At 42.3% G+C, this 26,960-nt stretch overlaps 1 protein-coding gene across 10 annotated transcripts in view; it reads right to left on the reverse strand.

The window, feature by feature from the left end:
* The window catches only part of SYN3 (synapsin III), a 546,668-nt gene that overhangs the window by 419,409 nt on the left and 100,299 nt on the right, over positions 1-26,960 (reverse strand). For all 10 annotated transcript variants that reach the window (XM_054675522.2, XM_016939061.4, XM_016939062.4 and 7 more), the window contains exon 4: positions 750-841. In XM_054675522.2, the coding sequence (XP_054531497.1) occupies positions 750-841 (92 nt within the window). The remainder of the gene's footprint in view (positions 1-749; positions 842-26,960) is intronic.

Below are 26,960 nucleotides of genomic sequence, written 5' to 3' on the forward strand. Positions count from 1 at the left end.
TTTCCTCAAAGCTTTTCCTGTTTTCCCTCCTTCCCCAAATCTGAATCCTGGCTCTTCCTTCTCTAAACCCTCATGAGACCTAGTGTGTATCGTTCTCTGGGTACTTAACTAGATAGCAATGTATTCATACATGTGTTTATCTCGCCTACGGATTTATACATTCTTGTCATTTTTGGCTTCTGAAGAAACCCCTCACTTGCTCTCCAATTTGGCATAAATTACAAACAGATTTTCTGAACATATTATATATCTAGTGCTTTTAGTTTTGGTCTACTTGGAGAAGATTCTATGAACACTTAGTCTGCCATATTGCAGGAAGTTGAATTTCATTTATTCTAATAAACCTTCCATTCGTACCGCACTTCAGAGTTAACAGGGTGCTGTCATACATGTGAGTTTCTGTAAACTTTAGCAGCCTCTAACTTCAGTGCATATCATCATGCTGCAGATGAGAAGTAGAGGACACAAGAGACTAAATAATATGCCAGAGCAGAGCCTCAAAGCCAGAAATGGAACCCAAGTCTTTTCTCTCCAAGCCCATGGCTCACTTGGGGACACCACAGGTGCTGCCCGTACGATATGTGCCGCTGGTCATTACTACTGCAGCCACACCTGGGAAGCAGACATTCTGTACAGGAAAGTACATGTGGCAAAGGAGTTAGGTTGCAGGCAGTGGACGGAGGGGTGGGCTACCTGAGGTTCCACGTATGCAATTCTCAGAAGGTTCTGCATATTTTAGTCCTACTCACCTCACCACTTTGGTCCCATTTCTCACGACCTGCATGTCTACCATGCAGCCCCCGGTCACATAGGCAGCTAGGTTCAACTCTGAGAATTCAGCCTGAAGAATAAAGCAAAGCAAAAAAGGATTCATCAAATACCAATGGTGGTAACAACGGTTAACACATATTGGGTACTTAGAGGTACAAAGTACACCTTTAAAGCTCCCCTCAAACTTAGGAAGTTGCCGATATTATTTTCATCTTTCATTTTGAAAGATGAGGAAGCTGAGGCTCTAAGAGGCCTGGTGGCATGTCCAAGGCAGCACAATTAATACAAGGCCAAATTGGATTGAAGCCCATGTGTCTCTGATTCAAGGACTTATGCTTTTAATCCTTGCTAATTTCTGCCTCTTTGAAGGTAGAAGAAGCAATTCCAGCTCCAAGACCAGAACATGCCAGATGCTGTTTGATGGGACATTTTCTCTAGATTTTCTTACCTTCATGCTCTACAGTAGTATGGCATCGTGACTCTGTGATTATTTATCTCTATTAATGGACCCACCCCCACCCTGGTCATATGCCCAGTTTTCTTCTCTTGGTAATGGCCCCTCCTCTTGCTCCATCCATCTGGTTACAGCAGCAGCACCATGTTTGTTCACTGACATACTGCCCTTTTGGTCACAGCTGATGGGGTAAGCATCTGACTCGGGGTGGAAGAATGAGATACTCTTCCCTGAGAGTTTGAAACTGATGAGTGAGTCATGCAGTTTCTTTCTAGGTGGTTGTATCTTTAATGCACAAACCATGTTTTCTGTCATCTGCACTGGCAAAGCACAGAAAACCAGGGTGGAGAGAGACAGAGAGAGGGAGGAATGTCACAGTCACCAAGAGAGGGGCAGGGGCAAGAGACAGAGATGTTTATGTGCCAGCTACAGACCTACCTTTGGATTTTGTGAGTTCATCTTTTGGGTTGCCTATTTGTTTAAGTGAGCTTTCGTGGATCTCTGTTGCTTACAACCAGAGTCCCATGGAATACATCCCTCTTACCAGATGACATGCTCCCTGGGATTTCTCACTATAACTACCTGTCTTAGTCCCAAGGCTGCTGTAATAGGTGGCTTAAACAGCATAAATTCATTCTCCACAGTTTTGGAGGCTAGAAGTCCAAAATCAAGGTGCTGGTAGGGATGGTTCCTGCTGAGGGCTATAAGGGAAGGATGTGTTCCAGACCTCTCTCCTTGGCTTGTAGATGGCCATCTGCTCCCTGTGTCTTCTTACATTGCCCTCCTTCTATATCCAAAGCTCCTCTTCTTATAAGGACACCAGTCATATACACTACCCTCACTTTAATGGCCTCACTTTAACTTGATTACCTCTTTAAAGACCCTATCTCCAAATAAGGTCACATTCTACTGTGGGTTAGGACTTCAACATATGAATTTTGGGGGTGACAAGTCAACCTATAATGCTATCGGCTAAAATGCATAGCACCAAACCGTGCCTTATACACAGTAGATGCCAAAAGCAATTTCTTTGGGTTTAATGGATAAACATAACCACTCACATGTATGAGGCACTCACTATGTGCCAGGTACCAGCCTAAGCATTTTACATATATGAATTCATTTAATCCTCGTGCTTGTCCAGATGAGGAAATGGAGGCAGAAAAAGATCAAATAACATGCACAGCATCATATAGTAGGTAGCAGAGCTGGTATTCAAACCCAGGCGGTGTGGCTCCAGGACCTGTGTTTTTGTTGTTGTTGTTGTTGTTGTTTCAGACAAAGTTTCACTCTTTCACCCAGGCTGGAGTGCAGTGGCTCAATCTCGGCTCACTGCAACCTCTGCCTTCCAGTTTCAAGCAATTCTCCTGCCTCAGCCCCCCGAGTAGCTGGGATTACAGGTATCTGCCACCACACCCAGCTAATTTTTGTTTGGTTGTTTGTTTTTTAGTAGAAAGGGAGTTTCACCATGTTGGCCAGGCTGGTCTTGAACTCCTGACCTCACGATCCGCCCGCCTCGGCCTCCCAAAGTGCTGGGATTAGAGGTGTGAGCCACCACGCTCAGCCGGCCCTGTGCTTTTAACTGCCACACTCCATGACCCCACTGTTAAGCTGAATGAGGCATTAGGTGGCTTATAACTGGGAATTTTAGGGACCTAAAAACAACCCATTTAAAGAAAAAAGTTTACATTGAAGGGAAATATCATTTCAAGGCAACTTAACTGTATCTCCTTGGAGTCATTTAACAGGAATTATGACCAAAGACCCAGCCATCTCCCCACATAGCATTAGAGCAAACCGGGAGTACTTACACCTCTTGCTGTACTTAATAACCTCATTATGCTGTGGCAAGGCGAAAAGAAAAGATCACTGTGAATGAGTCCAGGTTAGTAAATAGTGGTAATGACCTAGTTATTAAGTTTAATGCCTTAAACATTCAGTCCCATCATGTTCAAGATTCTTAGTTGGCAAGGTCACAAAGAAGAATTAAGAAGAAAAGTTGTTGTTTATGTGCACAGATAAAAAGACATTAGAAGAAAGTTGCAAAACAGGATACCTGGTCACCAAATATATGCAGAGAGGGAGTGAAACAGAAGCTTGGAAGATAGAATCTCTGACTCAAAAGTGGCGAGGACCCAAGGGCTGTCTCGCTGCCCAAATGGAAAGAGAGATACCTGGAGAGAAGTCACACTCAGGCTTGGATGTACAAGTTAGAGGTTCATCTTGTTCAGATGTGGGTGTCTAGAGTTATTTCTCAGTTGTGGTTTATGAATAATTACAGGAGATAACTGCCTGGGTTGCAAGGTAGCCAGCTTCCGTGGGATCAAGCAGAAAGGTGGCCTAGCAAAGTAAAAGGGCATTCTTCTGTTATTTAACTGTCTAAAACCTTCAGCACCATGGAAATGAACACAGAGGTGTCCAAACCACCTTCCCTTCAAGATAGCTTGATAGCCTTTCTGGCAGAATATGAAAGAGCAGCCATTTGGAAGACTCTCACAAAAATTGTAGTGAATTGAACTGTATTCCTCAAAAAGCTATGTCCAAGTCCTAACCTCTGATACCTGTGAACGTGACCTCTTTGGGAACTAGGGTCTTTTCAGATGTAATCCAGTTAAGGATATCAGCTGAAATCATCTTAGACTGGTGGGAGTTGCGGGGGAGGCACACTAAATCCACTAACAAGTCCTTAGAAGAGAAGAGACGAGGAAAAGACAGAAAGACACAGGAAAGAAGACCACGGGAAGATGGCAGCAGAGATGGAGTGATGCTGCCACAAGCCAAGAAATGCTGAGAGTGACTAGAAGCTGGAAGAGCCAAGGAAGGTCTCCCCTGGAGCCTTCAGAGGGTGTGCAGCTCTGCTGAAACCTTGATTTGGGAATTTTGGCCTCCAGAACTGGAAGAAAATAAATTTCTGTTGTTTTAAGCCACTAAGTGTATGGTAATTGTGGAACCTAGGAAATTAAAATAATAACTTTGGGAATTGAATGCAATTTCAGTATCATATTCAAAGTCACCAGGGCTCGAAGAAGGTCAATGTGGCCAGGTAAAGCTCCTTTATTCACTTCACCAAAAACATGCGCATAGAAATCTGCACCTAGACTCATTCTCTCTCTCTCTCTCTCTCTCTCTCTCTCTCTCTCTCTCTCTCACACACACACACACACACAATAACAAATTAGTTATGCACCTATATCGCAAAAAACGCTATTATCAGAATTACTTAAATATTCTGCATGAGCTAACCTTTTCACCACAAATTATTTTGACCTCTAAGGCTTTTGGTATGGTATTTTTTTTTTTTTTTTTGAGATGGAGTTTCACTCTTGTTGCTCAGGCTGGAGTGCAACGGCGTGATCTCGGCTCACTGCAACCTCCACCTCCCAGGTTCAAGCAATTCTCCTGCCTCAGCCTCCTAAGCAGCTGAGATCACAGGCACCCGCCACCGTGCCCAGCTAATTTTTGTATTTTTAGTAGAGATAGGGTTTCACCATGTTGGCCAGGCTGGTCTCAAACTCCTGACCTCAGGGCGATCCACCCGCCTCAGCTTCCCAAAGTGCTGGGATTACAGGCATGAGCCACTGTGCCCAGCTGGTGTGATAACATTTTCATACTACACATTAGGCACTGTGGTATGGACAAATGAGTACTCAGAGAGACTACATTCACATGTAAGCTGTTCAATATACTAGCTGATGAGTTTAGTGAAGTTACTGATTTGAATATCAATTTTGACATCTTTAAAACAGAGGTAATGATATCAACAATATCTATCTTTAAATGTTTTTGTGATGATTCAAGACAATGTACATGAAACATCCAGCACAGGGCTGAGACTCAGTAAATAGTTGCTATTATTATTTTCAAATATTCCATTGTCTTAGTAAGCTTAAACTGAAAGCATCCAAACTGGTGTACCCTGAAAAAGAACAACTCCTTCAAGTATTTATAACATATACATTTAAAAAATGTATGGAGGTGTGAAATGTAAAGACTTCTGCATATGGCAACAATGAAGTACCAGAGATTACATATACACTCCCATCTTAAACAACAATAAAGCCAGACAAACTGCATTACATATCAGTTTTCAGGAACTAGACAACAGGCATTTCAGGACTATGATTCCTGTAAGAAGGAACAAAATTATCCCTATGTTTATCCTAGCTTACTGCCTAGAGGCAGTTTCCAGGCAGCAGAACAGCATGGGAGAAGGCAGAGTTCATCAGTTTCACTGAGTTAAGGATACAAAGATTGAAGTTCAGGGTAGCCATGGCAGCTAAAATTTGCAGGACAGAGTATAGGAAAAGATGAATCTGCACAGAAAAAATAAAACAAACAAACAAACAAACAAAAAACCTCACAAACTCCAGGGAGATCTATGTCTTTCACTGAGTAACTAATTTGAGCATACATGAAAGGAAAGTAATCGAGGCCAGGAAAAAGCCATTAGGAAACAATCTCCAGAATCCACAGAGCTGGGACGAACCCATGTGCTCACCAGCTAGAGGGTAAAGACCTTGTCAAATGGGTAGGTTACTCAAAATTTCATAGTGGGACTGAATTATCCCTGGCCAACAGCATGCTCCGGATCTAGGACGACCAGCTTGTCCTGGTTTGCCTTGGGCTTTCTCAGCTTTAAAACTAAAAGTCCCATTTCTCAGAAACTCTTCAATCCCAGTTTTATAGTGAAAGTCCCATGTCTTGGAAAACTCCTTAATCCCAGGCAAACTAGAATAATCAATCACTCCATGTAGATCTGTCCCAAGAAAAGCTTAAAAGCAAGTCTTGAATGGATCAAGTTTATTACAAGTAACTTAACTGCATCTCAGAAAAAACTAAACCACTGTTTAAAGGAATCTAACAAAACCCAGCACCCAACACATCACATTCACAATGTAAAAGTAGTGACATTCAATCATAAATTACGAGGAATGCAAAGAAGCAGAAGAATATGACCCACAACAAGGAGAAATCAATGAATAGAAACAGACGTGGAAATGGAGAGATGATGGGAAGAGCAGAAATGGAAGTTAAAACAACTGTTATAAAGAGGTTCTCAAGAATGTAGATGGAAACAATACAATGGGAGAGAAAGAAACATATTTTAAAAATTAAAAATGAAACTTGTAGAGATAAAAATTATAATATCTGAAATAGAAAATGCACTGCTAGGCTTAACAACAGATTAGACACTTGTATCAGTCTGTTCTACACTGCTATCAACTACCTGAGGCTAGGTAGTCTATAAAGAAAAGAGATTTAATCAGCTCACAGTTGTGCGGGCTGAACAGACTTCTGCTTCTGAGGAGGTGTCAAGAAACTTACAATCATGGTGGAAGGCCAAGGGGGAAGCAAGCACTATGATCTCATATGGCAGAGAAGCAGGAGAGAGAGAGAGAGAGAGAGCAAAGAGGGAAGTGCTACACACTTTTAATCAACCAGATTTTGTGAGAACTCTATCATGAGGACAGCAAGGGGGATGGTGCTAAATCATTTGAAACCACCCCCATGATCCAGTCACCTTTTGCCAGGCCCCACCTCCAACAGTGGGGATTACAATTCAACATGAGATTTAGGTGGGGCACAGAGCCAAACCATATCATGCTGCTGAAAAAAATGCTAGTGAACTTGAAGAGAAAACAATAAAAACAACCCAAAATGAAGCACAGAGACAAAAATACACACAAAAAAAAGCAAAGAAAGAAAAAGAGAGCAGAACCTCAGTGAGTTATGGCATAATATTAAATAGTCTAATATATGAGTAATTAAAGTCTCAGTAAGAGAAGAGGTAGGGACAGAAAATTTAAAAAAATATGGCCAAAGTTTTTCTACATTTAATGAAAACTGGACCTAACAAGTTCAATGAATCATAAGCAGAAGAAACAAATAAAATAAACAGCAGGATATATAATAATCAACTTATTAAAAACCAGTGGTGAAGAGAAAATCTTCAAAGCAGCCAAAGGGGGGAAAATACATTTTATATAAAGAAAAACAAAGATAAGAATGGTAAACAGCTTCTTGTGAGAAAATAGAAAACCAGAAGATAGTAGTAAATCTTCCTTAAAGAGCTAAAAGAAAAAGAAAACCAGGCTGGGCGCGGTGGCTCACGCCTGTAATCCCAGCACTTTGGGAGGCCGAGGCAGGTGGGTCACAAGGTCAGGAGATCAAGACCATCCTGGCAAACATGGTGAAACCCTGTCTCTACTAAAAAATACAAAAAAATTAGCCAGGCGTGGTGGCGGGTGTCTGTAGTTCCAGCTACTTGGGAGGCTGAGACAGGAGAATGGCATGAACCCGGGAGGCACAGCTTGCAGTGAGCAGCGATCGCGCCACTGCACTCCAGCCTGGGCAACAGAGTGAGACTCTGTCTCAGAAAAAAAAAAAAAAAGAAAAAGAAAAAGAAAACCAACCAAAAAACAACTGTCGGTATAGAATATTATACCCAGTAAAATTATCTTTTAAAAGTGAAGGCATAGGCCAGGCACAGTGGCTCATGCTTGTAATCCCAGCACTTTGGGAGGCCAAGGCAGGTGGATCACCTGAGGTCAGGAGTTCAAGACGAGCCTGGCCAACATGGCAAAACCTCGTCTCTACTAAAAAGACAAAAAATCAACAAGGTATGGTGGCACGCACCTGTAATCCCAGCCACTTGGGATGCTGAGGCACAAGAATCACTTGAACATGGGATGCGGAGGTTGCAATGAGCAGAGACTGCACCACTGCACTTCGGCCTGGACAACAGGGCAAGACTTTGTCTCAAAAAAAAAAAAAAAGTGAAGGCACAATAAAGACTTTTCCAGACAAAGAAAAGTTGAATTTATTATAAGTCCAAAATGTGTTAAAGGAAGCTCTTCAGACAGAAGGACAATGATACCAGATGGAAATTTGTACCAATACAAAATAAAGAGTTCTAGATATGGTAAATATGTGGATAAATACAAAACCCTTATTTTTCAGTTTAAAAATATCCTATAAAAGATTATTAACTGTTTAAAGCAAAACATTGCAGGCATCATGGGAGTTTATAACCTGTAGAAGTAAAATGAACAACAACAAGGACACAAAGAAAGGGAATGAGAAATGGAAATATACTGCTGAAAGGTTCTCACAGTATATGTGAAGTGGAATAACACTATTTGAAGGTAAATGTTGATGAGGTAAAGGTGTACATTTTAAACCATAGAACAGTGCCTTGAAAAGGAAATATAGATAAAATAAATAAAGCATACAAATTTTAAGTTTATAGCTTGATGAATTTTCATTTATTTATGCTGTGTAATCAATCCTCAGATCAAGATATAGATCATTTCTAGAACCCCTGAATCCTCCCTCATCCTCATTCCAGCTGATCTCACCCCCATACCATCATGCTACCATTTTAATGTCTTCTATCTCATAGATTAGTTTTACATGTTCGTGAACTTGCTATAAATGAAATCTCACAGTACATGCACTTTGGTATTTGCCTTCTTTCATATCTGTGATTCATCCATGCTGCTGTGGTTAGCAGCAGTCATTCTTTTTTAATTTCTGTGTAGTATTTCATTGTCTGAATATTCAATAATGTGTTTATCCATTCTGTTGATGCTAGACACCTTAACTATTTCTATTCATCAGCTACTAAGAAAAGAGCTACTATGCACCTTCTTATACATCTCTTTTGGTGGACATATACATTCATTTTCCTGGGGTATATACCTAGAAGTGGAATTGCTGGGTCAGAGGATAGGCATACAGGATTTAGAAGATACAGATGGAGAATTTTCCTAAGTGGTTTTGCCAATTTACATACCGTTAGCAATATGAGAATTACAGTTGCCCTGCTTCAACACTTTTTCAACACTTAGTATTGTCAGTGTTTTTAATTTTAGCCATTCTTCAGATGGGTTGTGTAGTAATAGTACATTGTAGTTTTAGTTTACATTTCTCTGATGATTAATGATACTGACCACTTTTTCATGTGCTAATTAACAATTTAGGTAATTTCATTTGGTGAAGTGCCTGTTCAAGTTTTTTGTTCATATTTGTATTCTTGTTTGCATTTATCTTATTAATTTATAAAGGTATCTCAAAATATATTGTAGATATGAGTTCTTTGCTGGATATATTCATTTGGAAATTTCTTCTTCCATTCTGTGGCTTGTCTCTTAACTTTCTTAGTTTTTTAATGAAGAATATATTTATACACACACATATGTATATATGAAGTACAATTTAGTATTTTTTTTTACAGTTAGTGTATCTATTGTCTTTAGCTTAAAAAATGTTTGCCTATCCCAAGGTCATGTAGGCACTCTCAATGTTTCCTGCTAGAAGCTTCTCTGTTGAGTATTTCACATTTAGGTCTGTAATCCATCTAGAATTTTTAAATATATACTATGTGAGGTAGGACCGAAGGTTCAATTTTTTTCATATGGTTATTCATATACTTTGGTACCATTTATTGAAATGAGCACTCTTTCTCAATAGAATTGCATTGGTACCTTTGCCAACCACCAAGTCACTTCATAGGTGGCAGTCTATTTCTAAATTCTCTATTTTATTCTATTTATCAATTTATCTATCCTGTTTCAAGTTATCACAATTAATGTAGCTTTACAGTGAGTCGTGACATCAGATAGTATAATATTCTAAGACAGAAGTGACCCAAACAAGCCCCAGTGATGACAGGAGCAAAGGCAAGATAGGATGACCATCCTCTGTCTCCTTAACCTACTGATCAGAAAAAAAGTTGTCTTATTTGCTCACTGCAAAATACACATAGACACTGGTCAATCAGACGACCTCAAAGGCTCTGTCCTGAATAAACTGATTAGATGTTTCCCTAGCAATATGATTGACTAGACAGAATGTGTTCTACTACTCCTTGCTTTGCAACCAACCCACCATTGCAGCCAGACTTCTCAAAGACCTCCTCAAGGAAACCCTCACTTATCTTAAAGGTTAAAAAAAAGGTTTTATTAATTAAAAACAAAAAATCCACAATTCTCAACAGCTTGTTAGCATGGTCAGCTGGTTGAGAGGGTAATAAATGGATGAGAAAGCACATCTATTCTTTTAGATCATCACCTATACTGAGGACCGGCACTTATGGCAACTCACTATTGACATGCTCACACACCTCTAAAGGTTTCTCTTTGCTTTATAACGAACTTTCACATTTCAGCATATTTCTAAACATTCTTTAACATTTTAACTTCTTTTCCACCTTGTTGAAAGCTTGAGCCCACTCTCTCATTTGTATTATTTTTTGCACATTTGTTGCTAGCCAGTGCATTTTAAAAAATTTCTTTCCCGGGCCGGTTCCAAGATGGCCGAATAGGAACAGCTCCAGTCTACAGCTCCCAGCATGAACAACGCAGAAGACAGGTGATTTCTGCATTTCCAACTGAGGTACCGGGTTCATCTCACTGGGGCGTGTCGGACAGTCGGGGCAGGACAGTCGGTGCAGCGAGCGAGAGCCAAAGCAGGGCGAGGCATCGCCTCACCCGGGAAGCGCAAGGGGTAAGGGAATTCCCTTTCCTAGCCAAGGGAAGCCGTGACAGATACCACCTGGAAAATTGGGTAACTCCCACCCTAATACTGTGCTTTTCCAAGGGTCTTAGCAAACAGTACACCAGGAGATTATATCCCGCGCCTGGCTCAGAGGGTCCCACGCCCACGGAGCCTCGCTCATTGCTAGCTCGGCAGTCTGAGATCTAACTGCAAGGCGGCAGTGAGGCTGGGGGAGGGGCATCCGCCATTGATGAGGCTTGAGTAGGTAAACAAAGCAGCCAGGAAGCTCAAACTGGGGAGCCCACCGCAGCTCAAGGAGGCCTGCCTACCTCTGTAGACTCCACCTCTGGGGGCAGGGCATAGCCGAACAAAAGGCGGCAGAAACCTCTGCAGATTTAAATGTCCCTGTCTGACAGCTTTGAAGAGAGTAGTGGTTCTCCCAGCATGGAGTTTGAGATCTGAGAACAGACAGACTGCCTCCTCAAGTGGGTCCCTGACCCCCGAGTAGCTTAACTGGGAGGCACCCCCAAGTAGGGGCAGACTGACACCTCACACGGCCAGATACCCCTCTGAGATGAAGCTTCCAGAGGAACAATCAGGCAGCAACCTTTGCTGTTCAGCAATATTCGCTGTTCTGCAGCCTCTGCTGCTGATACCCAGGCAAACAAGGTCTGGAGCGGACCTCCAGCAAACTCCAACAGACCTGCAGCTGAGGGTTCTGACTGTTAGAAGGAAAACTAACAAACAGAAAGGACATCCACAACAAAACCCCATTTGTACGTCACCATCATCAAAGACCAAAGGTAGATAAAACCACAAAGATGGGGAAAAAACAGAGCAGAAAAGCTGAAAATTCTAAAAATCAGAGTGCCTCTTCTCCTCCAAAGGAACGCAGCTTCTCACCAGCAACGGAACAAAGCTGGACGGAGAATGACTTTGACGAATTGAGTGAAGAAGGCTTCAGACGATCAAACTTCTCTGAGCTAAAGGAGGAAGTTCAAACCCATCGCAAAGAAGCTAAAACCTTGAAAAAAGATTAGACAAATGGCTAACTAGAATAACCAGTGTAGAGAAGTCCTTAAATGACCTGATGGAGCTGAAAACCATGGCACGAGAACTACGTGACGAATGCACTAGCTTCAGTAACCAATTCGATCAACTGGAAGAAAGGGTATCAATGATTGAAGATCAAATGAATGAAATGAAGTGAGAAGAGAAGTTTAGAGAAAAAAAGAGTAAAAAGAAACGAACAAAGCCTCCAAGAAATATGGGACTATGTGAAAAAACCAAATCTACGTCTGATTGGTGTACCTGAAAGTGACGGAGAGAATGGAACCAAGGTGGAAAACACTCTGCAGGATATTATCCAGGAGAACTTCCCAAACTTGGCAAGGCAGGCCAACATTCAAATTCAGGAAATACAGAGAACACCACAAAGATACTCCTCGAGAAGAGCAACTCCAAGACACATAATTGTCAGATTCACCAAAGTTGAAATGAAGGAAAAAATATTAAGGGCAGCCAGAGAGAAAGGTCGGGTTACCCACAAAGGGAAGCCCATCAGACTAACAGTGGATCTCTTGGCAGAAACTCTACAAGCCAGAAGAGAGTGAGGGCCAATATTCAACATTCTTAAAGAAAAGAATTTTCAACCCACAATTTCATATCCAGCCAAACTAAGCTTCATAAGTGAAGGAGAAATAAAATACTTTACAGACAAGCAAATGCTGAGAGATTTTGTCACCACCAGGCCTGCCCTACAAGAGCTCCTGAAGGAAGCACTAAACATGGAAAGGAACAACTGGTACATCTGGCATGAAAAAACATGCCAAAATGTAAAGACCATCGATGCTAGGAAGAAACTGGATCAACTAACGAGCAAAATAACCAGCTAACATCATAATGACAGGACCAAATTCACACATAACAATATTAACCTTAAATGTAAATGGACTAAATGCTCCAATTAAAAGACACAGACTGGCAAATTGGATAAAGAGTCAAGACCCATCAGTGCGCTGTATTCAGTAGACCCATCTCACGTGCAGAGACACACATAGGCTCAAAATAAAGGGATGGAGGAAGACCTACCAAGCAAATGGAAAACAAAAAAAGGCAGGGGTTGCAATCCTAGTCTCTGATAAAACAGACTTTAAACCGGCAAAGATCAAAAGAGACAAAGAAGACCATTACATAATGGTAAAGGGATCAATTCAACAAGAAGAGCTAACTATCCTAAATATATATGTGCCCAATACAGGAGCACCCAGATTCATACAGCAAGTCCTTAGAGACTTAACAAAGAGACTTAGACTCCCACACAATAATAATGGGAGACTTTAACACCCCACTGTCAACATCAGACAGATCAACGAGACAAAGTTAACAAGGATATCCAGGAATTGAACTCAGCTCTGCACCAAGTGGACGTAATAGACATCTACAGAACACTCCACCCCAAATCAACAGAATATACAGTCTTCTCAGCATCACATCACACTTATTCCAAAATTGACCACATAGTTGGAAGTAAAGCACTCCTCAGCAAACGTAAAAGAACAGAAATTATAACAAACTGTCTCTCAGACCACAGTGCAATCAAACTAGAACTCAGGATTAAGAAACTCACTCAAAACCGCTCAGCTACATGGAAACTGAACAATCTGCTCGTGAATGACATGATCAAATGGGCTTCATCCCTGGTTGCAAGGCTGGTTCAACATATGCAAATCAATAAACGTAATCCAGCATATAAACAGAACCAAAGACAAAAACCACATGATTATCTCAATAGATGCAGAAAAGGCCTTTGACAAAATTCAACAGCCCTTCATGCTAAAAACTCTCAATAAATTAGGTATTGATGGGATGTATCTCAAAATAATAAGAGCTATTTATGACAAACCCACAGCCAATATCATACTGAATGGGCAAAAACTGGAAGCATTCCCCTTGAAAACTGGCATAAGCCAGGGATGCCCTCTCTCACCACTCCTATTCAACACAGTGTTGGAAGTTCTGGCCAGGGCAATCAGGCAGGAGAAAGAAATAAAGGGTATTCAATTAGGAAAAGAGGAAGTCAAATTGTCCCTGTTTGCAGATGACATGATTGTATATTTAGAAAACCCCATTGTCTCAGCCCAAAATCTCCTTAAGCTGATAAGCAACTTCAGCAAAGTCTCAGGATACAAAATCAATATGCAAAAATCACAAGCATTCTTATACACCAATAACAGACAAACAGAGGGCCAAATCATGAGTGAACTCCCATTCACAATTGCTTCAAAGAGAATAAAATACCTAGGAATCCAACTTACAAGGGATGTGAAGGATCTCTTCAAGGAGAACTACAAACCACTGCTCAACGAAATAAAGGAGGACACAAACAAATGGAAGAACATTCCATGCTCATGGATAGGAAGAATCAATATTGCGAAAATGGCCATACTGCCCAAGGCAATTTATGGATTCAATGCCATCCCCATTAAGCTACCAATGACTTTCTTCACAGAACTGGAAATAACTACTTTAAAGTTCATATGGAACCAAAAAAGAGCCCACACTGCCAAGTCAATCCTAAGCGAAACAACAAAGCTGGAGGCATCACACTACCTGACTTTAAACTATATTACAAGGCTACAGTAACCAAAACAGCATGGTACTGGTACCAAAACAGAGATATAGACCAATGGAACAGAACAGAGCCCTCAGAAATAATACCACACGTCTACAACCATCTGATCTTTGACAAACCTGACAAAAACAAGAAATGGGGAAAGGATTCCCTATTTAATAAATGGTGCTGGGAAAACTGGCTAGCCATATGTAGGAAGCTGAAACTGGATCCCTTCCTTACACCTCATACAAAAATTAATTCAAGATGGATTAAAGACTTAAATGTTAGACCTAAAACCATAAAAACCCTAGAAGAAAACCTAGGCAATACCATTCAGGACATAGGCATGGGCAAGGACTTCATGTCTAAAACACCAAAAGCAATGGCAACAAAAGCCAAAATTGACAAATGGGATCTAATTAAACTAAAGAGCTTCTGCACAGCAAAAGAAACTACCACCAGAGTGAATAGGCAACCTACAGAATGGGAGAAAATTTTTGCAATCTACTTATCTGACAAAGGGCTAATATCCAGAATCTACAAAGTACTCAAACAAATTTACAAGAAAAAACCAAACAAGCCCATCAAAAAGTGGGCGAAGGATATGAACACACACTTCTCAAAAGAAGACATTTATGCAGCCAACAGACACATGAAAAAATGCTCACCATCACTGGATGTCAGAGAAATGCAAATCAAAACCGCAATGAGATACCATCTCATACCAGTTAGAATGGCGATCATTAAAAAGTCAGGAAACAACAGGTGCTGGAGAGGATGTGGAGAAATAGGAACACTTTTACATTGTTGGTGGGACTGTAAACTAGTTCAACCATTGTGGAAGACAGTGTGGCGATTCCTCAAGGATCTAGAATTAGAAATACCATTTGACCCAGCCACCCCATTACTGGGTATATACCCAAAGGATTATAAATCATGCTGCTATAAAGACACATGCACACGTATGTTTATTGTGGCACTATTCACAATAGCAAAGACTTGGAACCAACCCAAATGTCCATCAATGATAGACTGGATTAAGAAAATGTGGCACATATACACCATGGAATACTATGCAGCCATAAAAAAGGATGAGTTCGTGTCCTTTGTAGGGACATGGATGAAGCTGGAAACCATCATTCTCAGCAAACTATCGCAAGGACAGAAAACCAAACACCGCATGTTCTCACTCATAGGTGGGAGTTGAACAATGAGAACACTTGGACACAGGAAGGGGAACATCACACATGGCGGCCTGTCGTGGGGTCGGGGGAGGGGGAGGGATAGCATTAAGAGATATACCTAATGTAAATGACGAGTTAATAGGTGCAGCACACCAACATGGCACATGTATACATAGGTAACAAACCTGCACGTTTTGCACATGTACCCTAGAACTTAAAGTATAATAAAAAAAACTTTTTTTCCCTTATTTTTAACAGAAAAAAAGACCCCATGCCATAATATATTGCTTTAGTAAATGAAGATGGCTGCATGTAATTCTGATTGTTTTAGGGGGGAAAATAGCCATGTTATACATTTGTAGGAGATTATGTCTAGACATCATTAAGGACAAATAGGTTTTAATTCTTTGGTCTCTAGATGAGGGCTATATATAGGCACAGACAGAGCTCTTGGTATTTTGCTACTCTTGTTAAACTAGCTGTGAGAGGTTTTCAACACTGATCTCAATGATAACTGAACGTACTGGACTATCTGAGCTTTTCCGTTTGTGTATAACTCTTTAAACATGTACTTGGAGGAACGAATAAATGGTGGAAAAGGGACTGGCCTTGAAGTCTGGAGATCAGAGATCTAAATCTTGAATTTGACACTGACCCAGTGTATGGCCTTGAGCAAACCCCTCACTTTCTCTCTGCTCTTAACTCTCTTCATCTTTCAATTAAAGAGCTATAATTAATTGAATCAATTATGTCCATGGTCTATTTAACTGTTATATGTTCGTCTTTTTCTCAACCAATGTCCCCTAACTGTCATCAAAGAAATCATCTATTATCACGGCATACTTTATAAGAAAGAAATGCCAGCCAAGTAGGAATATTTTTTATAAGAAAGCTGTTCATTGTTTTATACCCAGCTCCTGGCACACAGTAGGTATTCAAAAATACTTATCACCAAAATTTTTTATATTTTACAGATGAATGGATACCCTCACACATTAAGCAACTTGCCTTCTGAAACTGCATTGCCAGGGCCTCCAGACTGTGACAAGGAGGATGTTTTCAGGCAGAGAGCAGGGGAAAGGCTCAACCTAAGTTTCCAGGAACAAAAGCACAGGTGAGAACACAGGGCTATGGGGCCAATGGAATGGTGAGGTGTCGTTTGTAGCTGGGACATGGAGTATATGGAAGCACATAATAGAAGGCAAAGGTTGCTGGGAGACCAGTTCATGAAGATTTTGAGTGCCCTGTGAAGGAACGTGAATATCATTCTACAGCATATTAGTCTTCTATTGCTGCCATAAAAGTTATCACAAATTTAATGCCTTCAAACAACACAAACTTATTATCTCACTGCTATATAGGTCAGAAGTCCAGGTTAGCTTGGTTGGTTTCTCTGTTCTGTGTTGCACATGGCCCAAATCAAGGTGTTGGCCAGCTGGGCTCTTATTGCAAGGCTCTGGGAGGAAGCCACTTCCAGATTCCTCCAGGTTACTGGCAGAAGTCAGTTATCTGCAATTATAGGACTGAGGTCCTTGTTTCCTGGGAGAGACTCTCAGCTGCTTAGGGCTGTATGTTTTACTTATGACGTTGTACTCCCATCTTCAAACGAGTAATGGCACACTGAGTACTTTTCACTTTTCAAATTTTTATTGACTTCTTGTCTGCCACATCTCCATCTCCAGTATGAGAAAGTTCTCTGCTTTTAAGGACTTGTGTGGTTTGATGGGGTCTAGTTGGATACTGTAGAATCCTCTCCTGTCTTAAGGTCCATAACTGTAATCACATCTGCTAAGTTCCTTTTGAATAACATTTTCATAGGTTCCAGGGACTAGGGCATAGACACTGTAGGGGGCTACTAGGAAACACTAAGGGTTGCAGAGGAGGGGAGTAACTCAATTCCTAACAACAAATATTTATGCAGCACATTCGAAGTTCCAGGCTCTGTTACAGGTGCTAGATATAATTGGAATCATCCATTAAGAAAATCTCTTTGGGCCGGGCGCGGTGGCTCATGCCTGTAATCACAGCACTTTGGGAGGCTGAGGCGGGCAGATCACAAGGTCAGGAGATCGAGACTATACTGGCTAACATGGTGAAACCTCGTCTCTACTAAAAATACAAAAAAATTAGCCGGGCGTGGTGGCGGGTGCCTGTAGTCTCAGCTACTCGGGAGGCTGAGGCAGGAGAATGGCGTGAACCTGCGAGGCGGAGCTTGCAGTGAGCCGAGATCGCATCACTGCACTCCAGCCTGGGTGACAGAGTGAGACTCCGTCTCAATAAATAAATAAATAAATAAATAAATAAATAAGTTCCTCGGTATGGTTTTGTGTTTTTTCTTCTTATCTCATGTTCGTTGAGCTTCTTGGGTTTAAAATTTCCATTAAGTTTGGAAACATTTTTTCATTAAATGTTTTTCATTAAATGTCTCAAAAAAAAAAAAAAAAGAAAGAAAATCTCTTTGACATTGTCCTAGGTCAGAAGGAGATACAGGTTGAACATTCCTTATCTGAAATGCTTGGGACCAGAAGTGTTTCACATTTTGGATTTGTTTTCAGATTTTGAAATATTTGCAGTATATATACTTACCAGTTGAGCATCTCTAATCCCAAAATCCAAAATCTGAAATGCTCCAGTGAGCATTTCGTTTGAGCATCATATCACTAAAAATTTTGGATTTTGGCCGGGCACAGTGGCTCACACTGATTTAATCCCAGTATCTTGGGAGGCCAAGGTGGGAGAATCACTTGAAGCCAGGAGTTTAAGACGAGCCTGTGTAACAAGGTAAGACCCTTATATCTTTTTAAAAAATTAGCCAGGCATGGTGGTGTGCACCTGTAGACCCAGTTACCAGCGGGGGGTGGGGGTGCTCAGGCAGGAGGACGCTTGAGCTTTGAGTTCAAGGCTGCAGTGAGCTATAACTGCACCACTGCACTCCGGCCTGGGAGACAGAGCGAGACTCTATGTCAAAAAATAAAAAAAATAATAAAGCTTTGGGTTTTGGAGCATTCTGGATTTTGGATTTTCGGACTTGGGATGCTTAACCTGTAAGCACCTGTTTGTAATTAAACTCGTGTCCAGTTTCAGGAACACACCCACACACCCACACACACGCATGCATGCGTGCACGCACACAGGAATAGAGATGGAATGCATTCAATTTCCTGTAGGGTCTTTGGCTGCATTTTCACCGGCACTGACACCTGCCAAGAATGTAATGCCAAGCAGATAATATTACTGAAAGCATGGGGTATTCATGTCTAGTTACTAATAATTGCATTTGCGATGATAATCATGTTGATGACAGAATGGAAAATGGTGATTGTAATCATCATCATAATACTAAGCTGAAGCATGTTATTAGGCCAACAGGTCAATAGGAAAGAAGCAGAAATCGAGACATGAACGTGGATGACTGACTGGAATGTACACAAGAAACCAAGAATGTGTGGAAATGTGCAGGTAGCAGCTGTCAGCTTTGACCTTGAAGCCTGACTGAGGGAGGATTGTGACACAATGAGATGTTGTCCAGAGTTCCTGAGAAAGGCAAGATGCTGGCAGATAGATTTGTCTGGAATCCCAGGGTGACTGATAAGATACTGGGAATTCCTGTCAGTTGGTGAAGAAGTATCTGGTCCAGACTGTACCCTTAAACCCAACCCTTAGGCATGTTCCCCTGCCCATGGCCTTGGGCACTTGCATATTTTGCAGGAGAAACAGAGAGAGAAAAAGAGACAGAGAGGAGACAGAGACAGACAGGTACTAAGTTCACAGGAAAAAGTCAGCACTCTCAGCACCTCTCCTAATGCCAGAACAACTTCAGACCCTGTGCTCTATTCCATAAGCTTTTTCTTACTGCATCTCATAAAGAGAAGCAGTTAGTCTACTGGTCAGGAATCACAATGCCACATTTGCTAGTTGGCAGGGTCATGGCCGGGGGTGATTCTGGCCTCCACATTCTGCCTCTCTGTAGCTACGTGTCTGTTGATCTGGGTGGTCATTGTGTTAACTTCCTCTTTCCTGCTTTTTAAGTCCTGAAAGATACTATCTTTAAGCATTCATCTTTCTCTCTGCAACTCTGACTTCCAATCTATGAGTTGGCAGCCATAAACTCTAATTCCCGGGAGCTTCTTCTGATTCCCAGGAGGCCCGGATGTCCTGCTATTTTTTCACAGTTGTCATTGTGAGGCCATGTGACTTTTGAGTAAGAATAGCCACATATCTAGTTAGTAACATCCACAGATGAGGTTTGGCTTCAAGGGAGGGTAAGAGGTTGCACTGCTTAGTTCTAAAGCCTAAACTGAGGGATTCAGCCCAGATTTAGCAGAGGAACTAAGGGTAGCGAACCTAGGGCAGCTAACGCTGGACTGTAATTTCAATGGTGATTTGCCGTTCCTCCTTTGGTTGTCAGCCATCTTAGGAACCTGGAATGAGGGGTGTAGCGGGGGTGGTGCTGGTGATTGTCAAGGAAGGATTAGGGCATTCCTGAGCCCTCTTGCAAATTATCATCAAAATTCTACCCTAATTCCTAGCAGACTGATATGTTTACTCTTGGGAATGAAACTGTATCATTAAATTCCTTTAAAAAACATCAGCAGTCTGCATGTATTATAATCTTCCTCACTTCCTAAATTCTTTCATAGCCAAAGACACTCATTCAAAAAGGATAAACAATAGCAGTGATAATAAAAAGGAAACCCAAACCCTACATGACTTAGAAGGTCTCACATGATTTACTCTGATGCCTCCCCCGACCCCCGCAGTTCCGACTTGCTCAGCCATTGCCACACTGTCAAACACACCAAGCAAGCTCCAGCCTCCTGTCCCCACCACCAAAGGGCTTCCCTGAGCCAGCAGCATGGCTGCCTTCCTCAGGCCATTCAGAGTCCCTCTCAGTGGCGCCCCCAGCTGCACCCTCCCTGCAAAGCACCCTGCTGGGCTCCACAGCCAATTTCCTTGCTTATTCTTCCCTAAAGCACTCATCCCTACGTGACATAAAGATTTATGTCCATCTCAATTAACTATTCAATGGTCTACCTCTCTCACTCGAGTAGAAGCTCTGCAGGGCAGAGATTTTGTCTGCTTTGTTCACCACTCTATCTCAGCTCCTAAAACAGTGCCTGGTATACAGCAGCCAGTGCTCCGTCAATATCACTCAATGAACCAATGCCCATTTTGCAGATGTCAAAGATAAGACTTAAGGAAGCACAGAGACTGTTCCCCAAGTTCCACCCTGGAAATTATGTCAGCTGGGACCCATACCCAGGCCAACATGCTTCACAAGTGTGATTTTCTGGTGGGCAGGAGGTGACATCAAGTGCATGCCAGTTATCTGAGGTGACTCCCGTTGGAGTGTGCAGAGTTGGGCCAGCTCGGACTCGGTTTGTGGCCTACAGTCGCCCTTGCCTTTCACCTTCCCGGTCTTGTGCACACCAGTTTGCAGCATCTGTCAGCGAAGCCCATGGGCCCCCTCCCCTCCTCCACTCGGCCTCTTCTGACTGCTCCACCGATGGCAGACACTTGGCAGGTGGCCCGAGGCCTGCAGTCGGCAAGAACTGCTTCCTGTCCACTTCCCGGCACAGGCTGTATTTTTAGCTTGCTGGGCTTGGGGGGGATCAGTGACTTCCTTGGCTGGCATCTCAGGGCTGAGCTCTTTCCCACCAGTTCAGACTCACCTTGCAGACAAAAGAGGCTTTGAGAGTCTGCCCACTCACCTAGCAGCCCATTCCAGATGAGGAAATCTTGCTCAGTAGAAGCACTCGGCATCTCAGTGAAGGCCTGGCCCACCAGAAAAATCATAGCATGCCTGTGTGTATGTGAATATTGAATGAGTGTGTGAATAATGTGTGGGGGGTGTGTGTGTGGACAGGCAGGGTGGGGAGGGATAAACACATTAAAAATGTCCAAATAAATACAAAAACACAGAAAAAATAAAATAATAAAAACCTACATTCCTAAATGTTCATGTATTAGAATATTCAAAATTAGGATGGGTTTGCCACATTGTATTTGAAAAATCAGACTGGTCTCAGTGGCTCACACGTGTAACTTCAGCACTTTGGGAGGCTGAGGCAGGAGGATTGCTTGAGCACAGGAGTTGAAGACCAGCCTGGGAAAACATAGTGAGACCCTGTCTCTACAAAAAATTTAAAAATCAGCCAGGTGTGGTGGTGCATGCCTATCGTCCTAGTTACTTAGGACTCGAAGCGGAAGGCTCACTCGAGCCCACGAGTTCAAGGCTGCAGTGAGCTATGATTGCACCATCTCCCTGCAGCCCAAGGAACAGAGCAAAACCCTATCTCAAATAAATAAATAAATAAATAGAATTTAAAAATAAAAAGCAGTGTTTTGCAGTTTACAACATGTTTGGTGTAACATAATGTTTTCTGGAATCAGAACAAACGAGTTTGAATCTGATCTCCACCCCTGCCTTGCTGTACAACTTTGGGCAAGTTAGCCTTCTTATGCCTTAGTCTCTCATCTGTAAAAAGAGGCTATGGTGCCTTCATAGGGCAGTTGTGAGCATTAAATGAATTAATCCACTTGAAAGCTCTTAGCAAGGTGCCTAGGCGAAAATAAATGTGTAATGAATGTTAGCTATCAAGGTTATATTAATTAATTTGATTATCACAACAACATTGATAGAAGCATAAGTATTAGCCTCCTCATAGTTGATAAGAAAACTGGAGAGCAGAGAGTGTGCAAATGACTTGGCTAAGATCACAAAGCTATTGCGCCAGAGAGCAAGGACTTGAACTCAGGTCAGTCTGATTCTGTTTGCATCCATTTATTCATTTAGCACATTCTTATTGAGCAGCTGCTCTGCCAGGGCTAGGGGCTGGTGACACAGCAGTGAAAGTAACAGAAAAAATTCCCTGTCCTCACCTTATATTCTAGGGCAGACCATTAACAATAAATATAAATAATACATTGGGAGAGGAACGAGAAACACTGGCAAGAAGACAGAGTGCCAGAAGTTGAGTTTTGTGTTAAATAAAGGGGTCAGGAGAAGAATAAATTTGATCAGTGATATGAGCAAAGTGAGGTAGCAAAACCTATTAATAAGGGGTGGGGGAGGGGGCTTTCCAGGCAGAGAGACCAGCAGGTGCAAAGACCCTGAGGCTGGAGTATATATACAGAATTCAAGGAACAGCAAGAAAATTGGCGTGCCTGGAACAGGGCTAGTAAGGTGGTCAGGAAAGAAGATGAGATCAGAGAGGGGATGACGGACCGGATCACAGCAAGGGTTTAGGATTTTATTCTGCATGAGATGGGAAGATGTTGGCATCTTTACCATCCTTATCACCAACATCATCATCTCCACTATTGTCAATGAAGATAATGATGGAGATGATTCTCCTCCTCATCCCCCTCCTCTTTCTTCATCAACATCATCACACTTGGCAATATAAGATGTTAGGGAGTCAAGTTTGAGAAAAATCATCAGTTAGATGTATTGTTCTGATTTTTAAGGAATTTCTTAATGGCAAAGTTTTGTTCCCAAAAGCCTAGATGTACATTTGCTAGGATCGAGGTGGGGTTCTGGTGACTGGAGGCCAGAGGACCAGGCATGCCCTAATTCTGTCCTGATAGTCGCCCCTTCCTGCTCAGGGTTCCTGAGAGAGTTGTACCCACACCCAACAAAACAAAACAAAACAAAAACCGTACCTGAGAATCAAAGTAAAACATCCATTGCCCTTTGCCCTATGCCAGGGGAGACTTCAAGGTTGGGGAGAGCCTTTAATAATGTCCCTAGGACAGGAAGGATGTTCATCGAAGGGGAGAAAAAGGGGCCTTTAAGGGGAACAGGATGGTGAGACCACCATAGCTTCATCTCTCCCCACCTCCAGAGCTTTTAGAAGGTCGAGAGACCTAGAAACAAATTTTGCTAACTGCAATGAATTTTTGCTACCTGCAGTGGATAGGGCAAATGTTCAGAGATTTTAAGACCACAGCTTAGCTACAAAGAAAAGAACAGTGGTTAACGTTTCCTTGACATTTACGTCCCATTGCTATGAGCTGGGCTCCACATGCTTAGACACCATTCTGCCAAATGCTCTGCAAAGTGTGTGAAAAAGTGTCCTCGCGGCCCTCTGGCTCTCCTGATGGATGGGTTCTGGGTGCATTAAGATCAAGATGTGGAAGCACAGTCCGTTGTTGGGGGCTAACACTCAGTAGTACCACAGATGAACAAGAAACTGCAAGAGGAAAGCAGTCCTGGGAAGAGAGGCTGTTTGGGGTAAGAAGATGCTGCTGGAGCTGGGCACTGTGGATTCTAATTCTGCAGACCATAGTGAGGGGACATATTGAAGGAGCTGAAGCGGGGCTGGTACAGTTATATTTCTGTAAATTTTTTTTTTTCCAAATGGAAAACTCAAAGTTATAATGTGATGAGAGGAACATCTTGTTCATCAAAGCTCTAAGAAATTCAAATGCTTTTTCCTTTTCTTTTCTTTTCTTTTTTTTTTTTTTTTTCATTTTAAAGGTCCAAAATCTTTCTCAGGATTGTAGGAAGGAAAAAAGGCACTCAGACTTCCTTTTCTATTCTCATTGCTACCCATAGTGCAGACCTCGCCTTCTTGTTCTAGAACTGCTGTCTCCCTGTATCTCATTTACCCTCCATATGATCCAGTCTGCACATCCAGGGAACAGCCCTGCACCCCCAGGTGAGGACCTACTACTTCCTACTACTGGGATCTCCAAGAATACGGCCACCTTTGAACCCCAAATGCATAGACCCTGCTGTTCCTATCACAGCTCCAGCTAAGCACCAGACACTTTGAAAGGCCAGTGGATTCAGCACTCAGGATGCTAAATGCTGCGAAGAAAAATGAGGCAGATAAAGTGATGGAGAAGTGTGCATGGAAGTGCCATTTCAGACAGGGGGTGGGGGGGCAAGCATTTCTGAGGAGGTGACATTTGGGCAAAGCACCTGAATACAGTGAGGGCATGAGCCATGCAGACACCTGGGGGATGAGGGGGCCAGGCAAAGGCCTTGATGCACTTGCTTGATATTTTAAAGGTTTTTATTTTTTTCATTGTGGTAAATTATATACAACATAAAATTTACCATTTTAATCCTTTTTTAAGTGTACATTTTAGTGGCATTAAGTACATTAATGGTGTTGTGCAACCACCACCACTAACCATCTCCAGAACTTTTTCATTACCACTTGTGATGGTTAATACTGAGTGTCAACTTGATGGGATTGAAGAATGCAAATTATTGATCCTGGGTGTGTCTGTGAGGGTGTTGCCAAAGGAGATTAACATTTGAGTCACTGGGCTGGGGAAGGCAGACTCACCCTCAATCTGGGTGGGCACCATCTAATCAGCTGCCAGTGAATATAAAGCAGGCAGAAGAACGTGACAAGGCTAGACTGGCCTAGCCTCTCAGCCTACATCTTTTTCTCCATGCTGGATGCTTCCTGCCCTCTAACAATGGACTGCGAGTTCTTCAGCTTTGGGACTCAGACTGGCTTACTTGCTCTTCAGATTGCAGATGGCCTATTGTGTGAACTTGTGATTGTGTGAGTTAATACTACTTAATAAACTCACATATATATATATATGTATATATATATGTATATATATATATAATCTCCTATTAGTTCTGTCCCTGTAGAGAACCCTAATACCGCCCCCCTGAAAAAAAATGTTTTACAGAACCTGTCCCCCTCCCAGCCCCTACTTTTTTTTTTTTTTTTTTTGAGACAGAGTCTTGTTCTGTCGCCCAGGCCGGAATGCAGTGGCACGATCTTGGCTCACTGCAACCTCCACCTCCCGGGTTCAAGTGATTCTCCTGCCTCAGCCTCCCAAGTAGCTAGGATTACAGGTGCCCACCATCACGCCCAGCTAATTTTTGTATTTTTAGTAGAGACAGTGTTTCACTATGTTGGTCAGGCTGGTCTCGAACTCTGACCTCAAATAATCCACCTGCCTCAGCCTCCCAAAGTGCTGGGATTACAGGTGTGAGCCACCTCACCCAGCCACCCCTACTAATTTCTATCCTACTGTGTCTCAATAGATTTGACTACTCTAGGTACTTCAGATTACTGGAATCATATAACATTTGTCCTTTTGTGTCTGACTTCTATCACGTAATATCATGTTTTCAAGGCTCATCTATATTGTAGCATATGCCAGAATTCCTTTTTTGAGGCTGAATAATATTCTATTGTTTGGACATAGCACATTTTGTTCACCCATTCATCTGCTGATGGACATCTGGGTTGTTTCCACCTTTTGGCTATTGCGAACCATGCTGCTGTGAACGTGGGTGTACAAATATCTGTTCAAGTCCCTGCTTTCAATTCTTCTGGGTAAATTCCCAGAAGTAGAGTTGCTGGATCGTACAGTAATTCTACGTTTAATTTTTGAAGGAACTGCCACACTGTTCTCCACAGTGGCTGCCTCATTCTACATTCCCACATCAGTGCACAAAGGTTCCAATCTCTCCACCTTCTCACCAACACTTGTTATTTTCTGTTGTTTGATTTTAAGGAAGAGCAAGACAGCCCGTGTGGATGGATCAGAGTAAGCCAGGAAAATAGGGTCAGGAACAAGGTCAGGGCAGGCTAATCAGGAAGGGCCCTTAGGTATTGGGAAGGACTTTGGCTATGGCTTGGAGTGAGACTGGCACCTCTGGAGAGATGGTTTTCTACCCACAGAGGGGCATAATCTGATTTACAATAAGGAAGTTAAGCCCAGTGCTTCTAACTCCAGAAGCACGAGGGCTCCAAGACTAGCACAATCCTCTTTTCTCCCAAGCTGCCCAAGGGTTAAGTAAAGGCAAACATGGGTAAATGCAGTGAAAGGAGATATTTCCTTCCCCTGGCTGACACACCTGATGCAGGAAGCAGACTCGTGCTCTCTGGGAATGAGAGGCCTGGCCGGACTTGTGCTTCCACAAGAAAATGAACATCGCCGGGATGCAGGATGGCTTAGCACTTCTCCTGTGAGTTTCTGAAAGCTACTGAACAGCCTAAGGCCCCATCTGTTTTCAATCTTGTTAAAAGGGCCTCATGTGCTGGCGCCTATTTAAAATAATGCACACATGGAGTTTTTAAAATGAAGAAGAAAAAAGCCCCGCGCTCTCCCCGCCGGCACAGCTTATGTGTTTATTTTGGAGCAAGCTTTGGAGCAAGACACAGCTAATTTCTCTTCCCGAGGTTGATTTGCAAATCCCCATAGGCTTTTGCTGCAAGCATTTAAGGCAGCTTGGTATGAACTGGTCACCCTTTCAAAAGTCTGCTGTGAAATATCTCCAAGTTAAGCCTGGGCTCAGGAAAGGAGGGAGCCCAAAGGCCACTTTGCTCCTTGCAAATAGGTTGTTTCCCTGATCCCTTTTCCCTCAATAGAGACTCATGTTTCTAAAGACTGAATTCCTGTTCTTCTCAGATGCTCATTTTCTTCCTCAGGGGCTACCGTGGTTCCACCC

Source organism: Pan troglodytes, chromosome 23 (assembly GCF_028858775.2).
Source record: "Pan troglodytes isolate AG18354 chromosome 23, NHGRI_mPanTro3-v2.0_pri, whole genome shotgun sequence".
NCBI classification, from domain to species: domain Eukaryota; kingdom Metazoa; phylum Chordata; class Mammalia; order Primates; family Hominidae; genus Pan; species Pan troglodytes.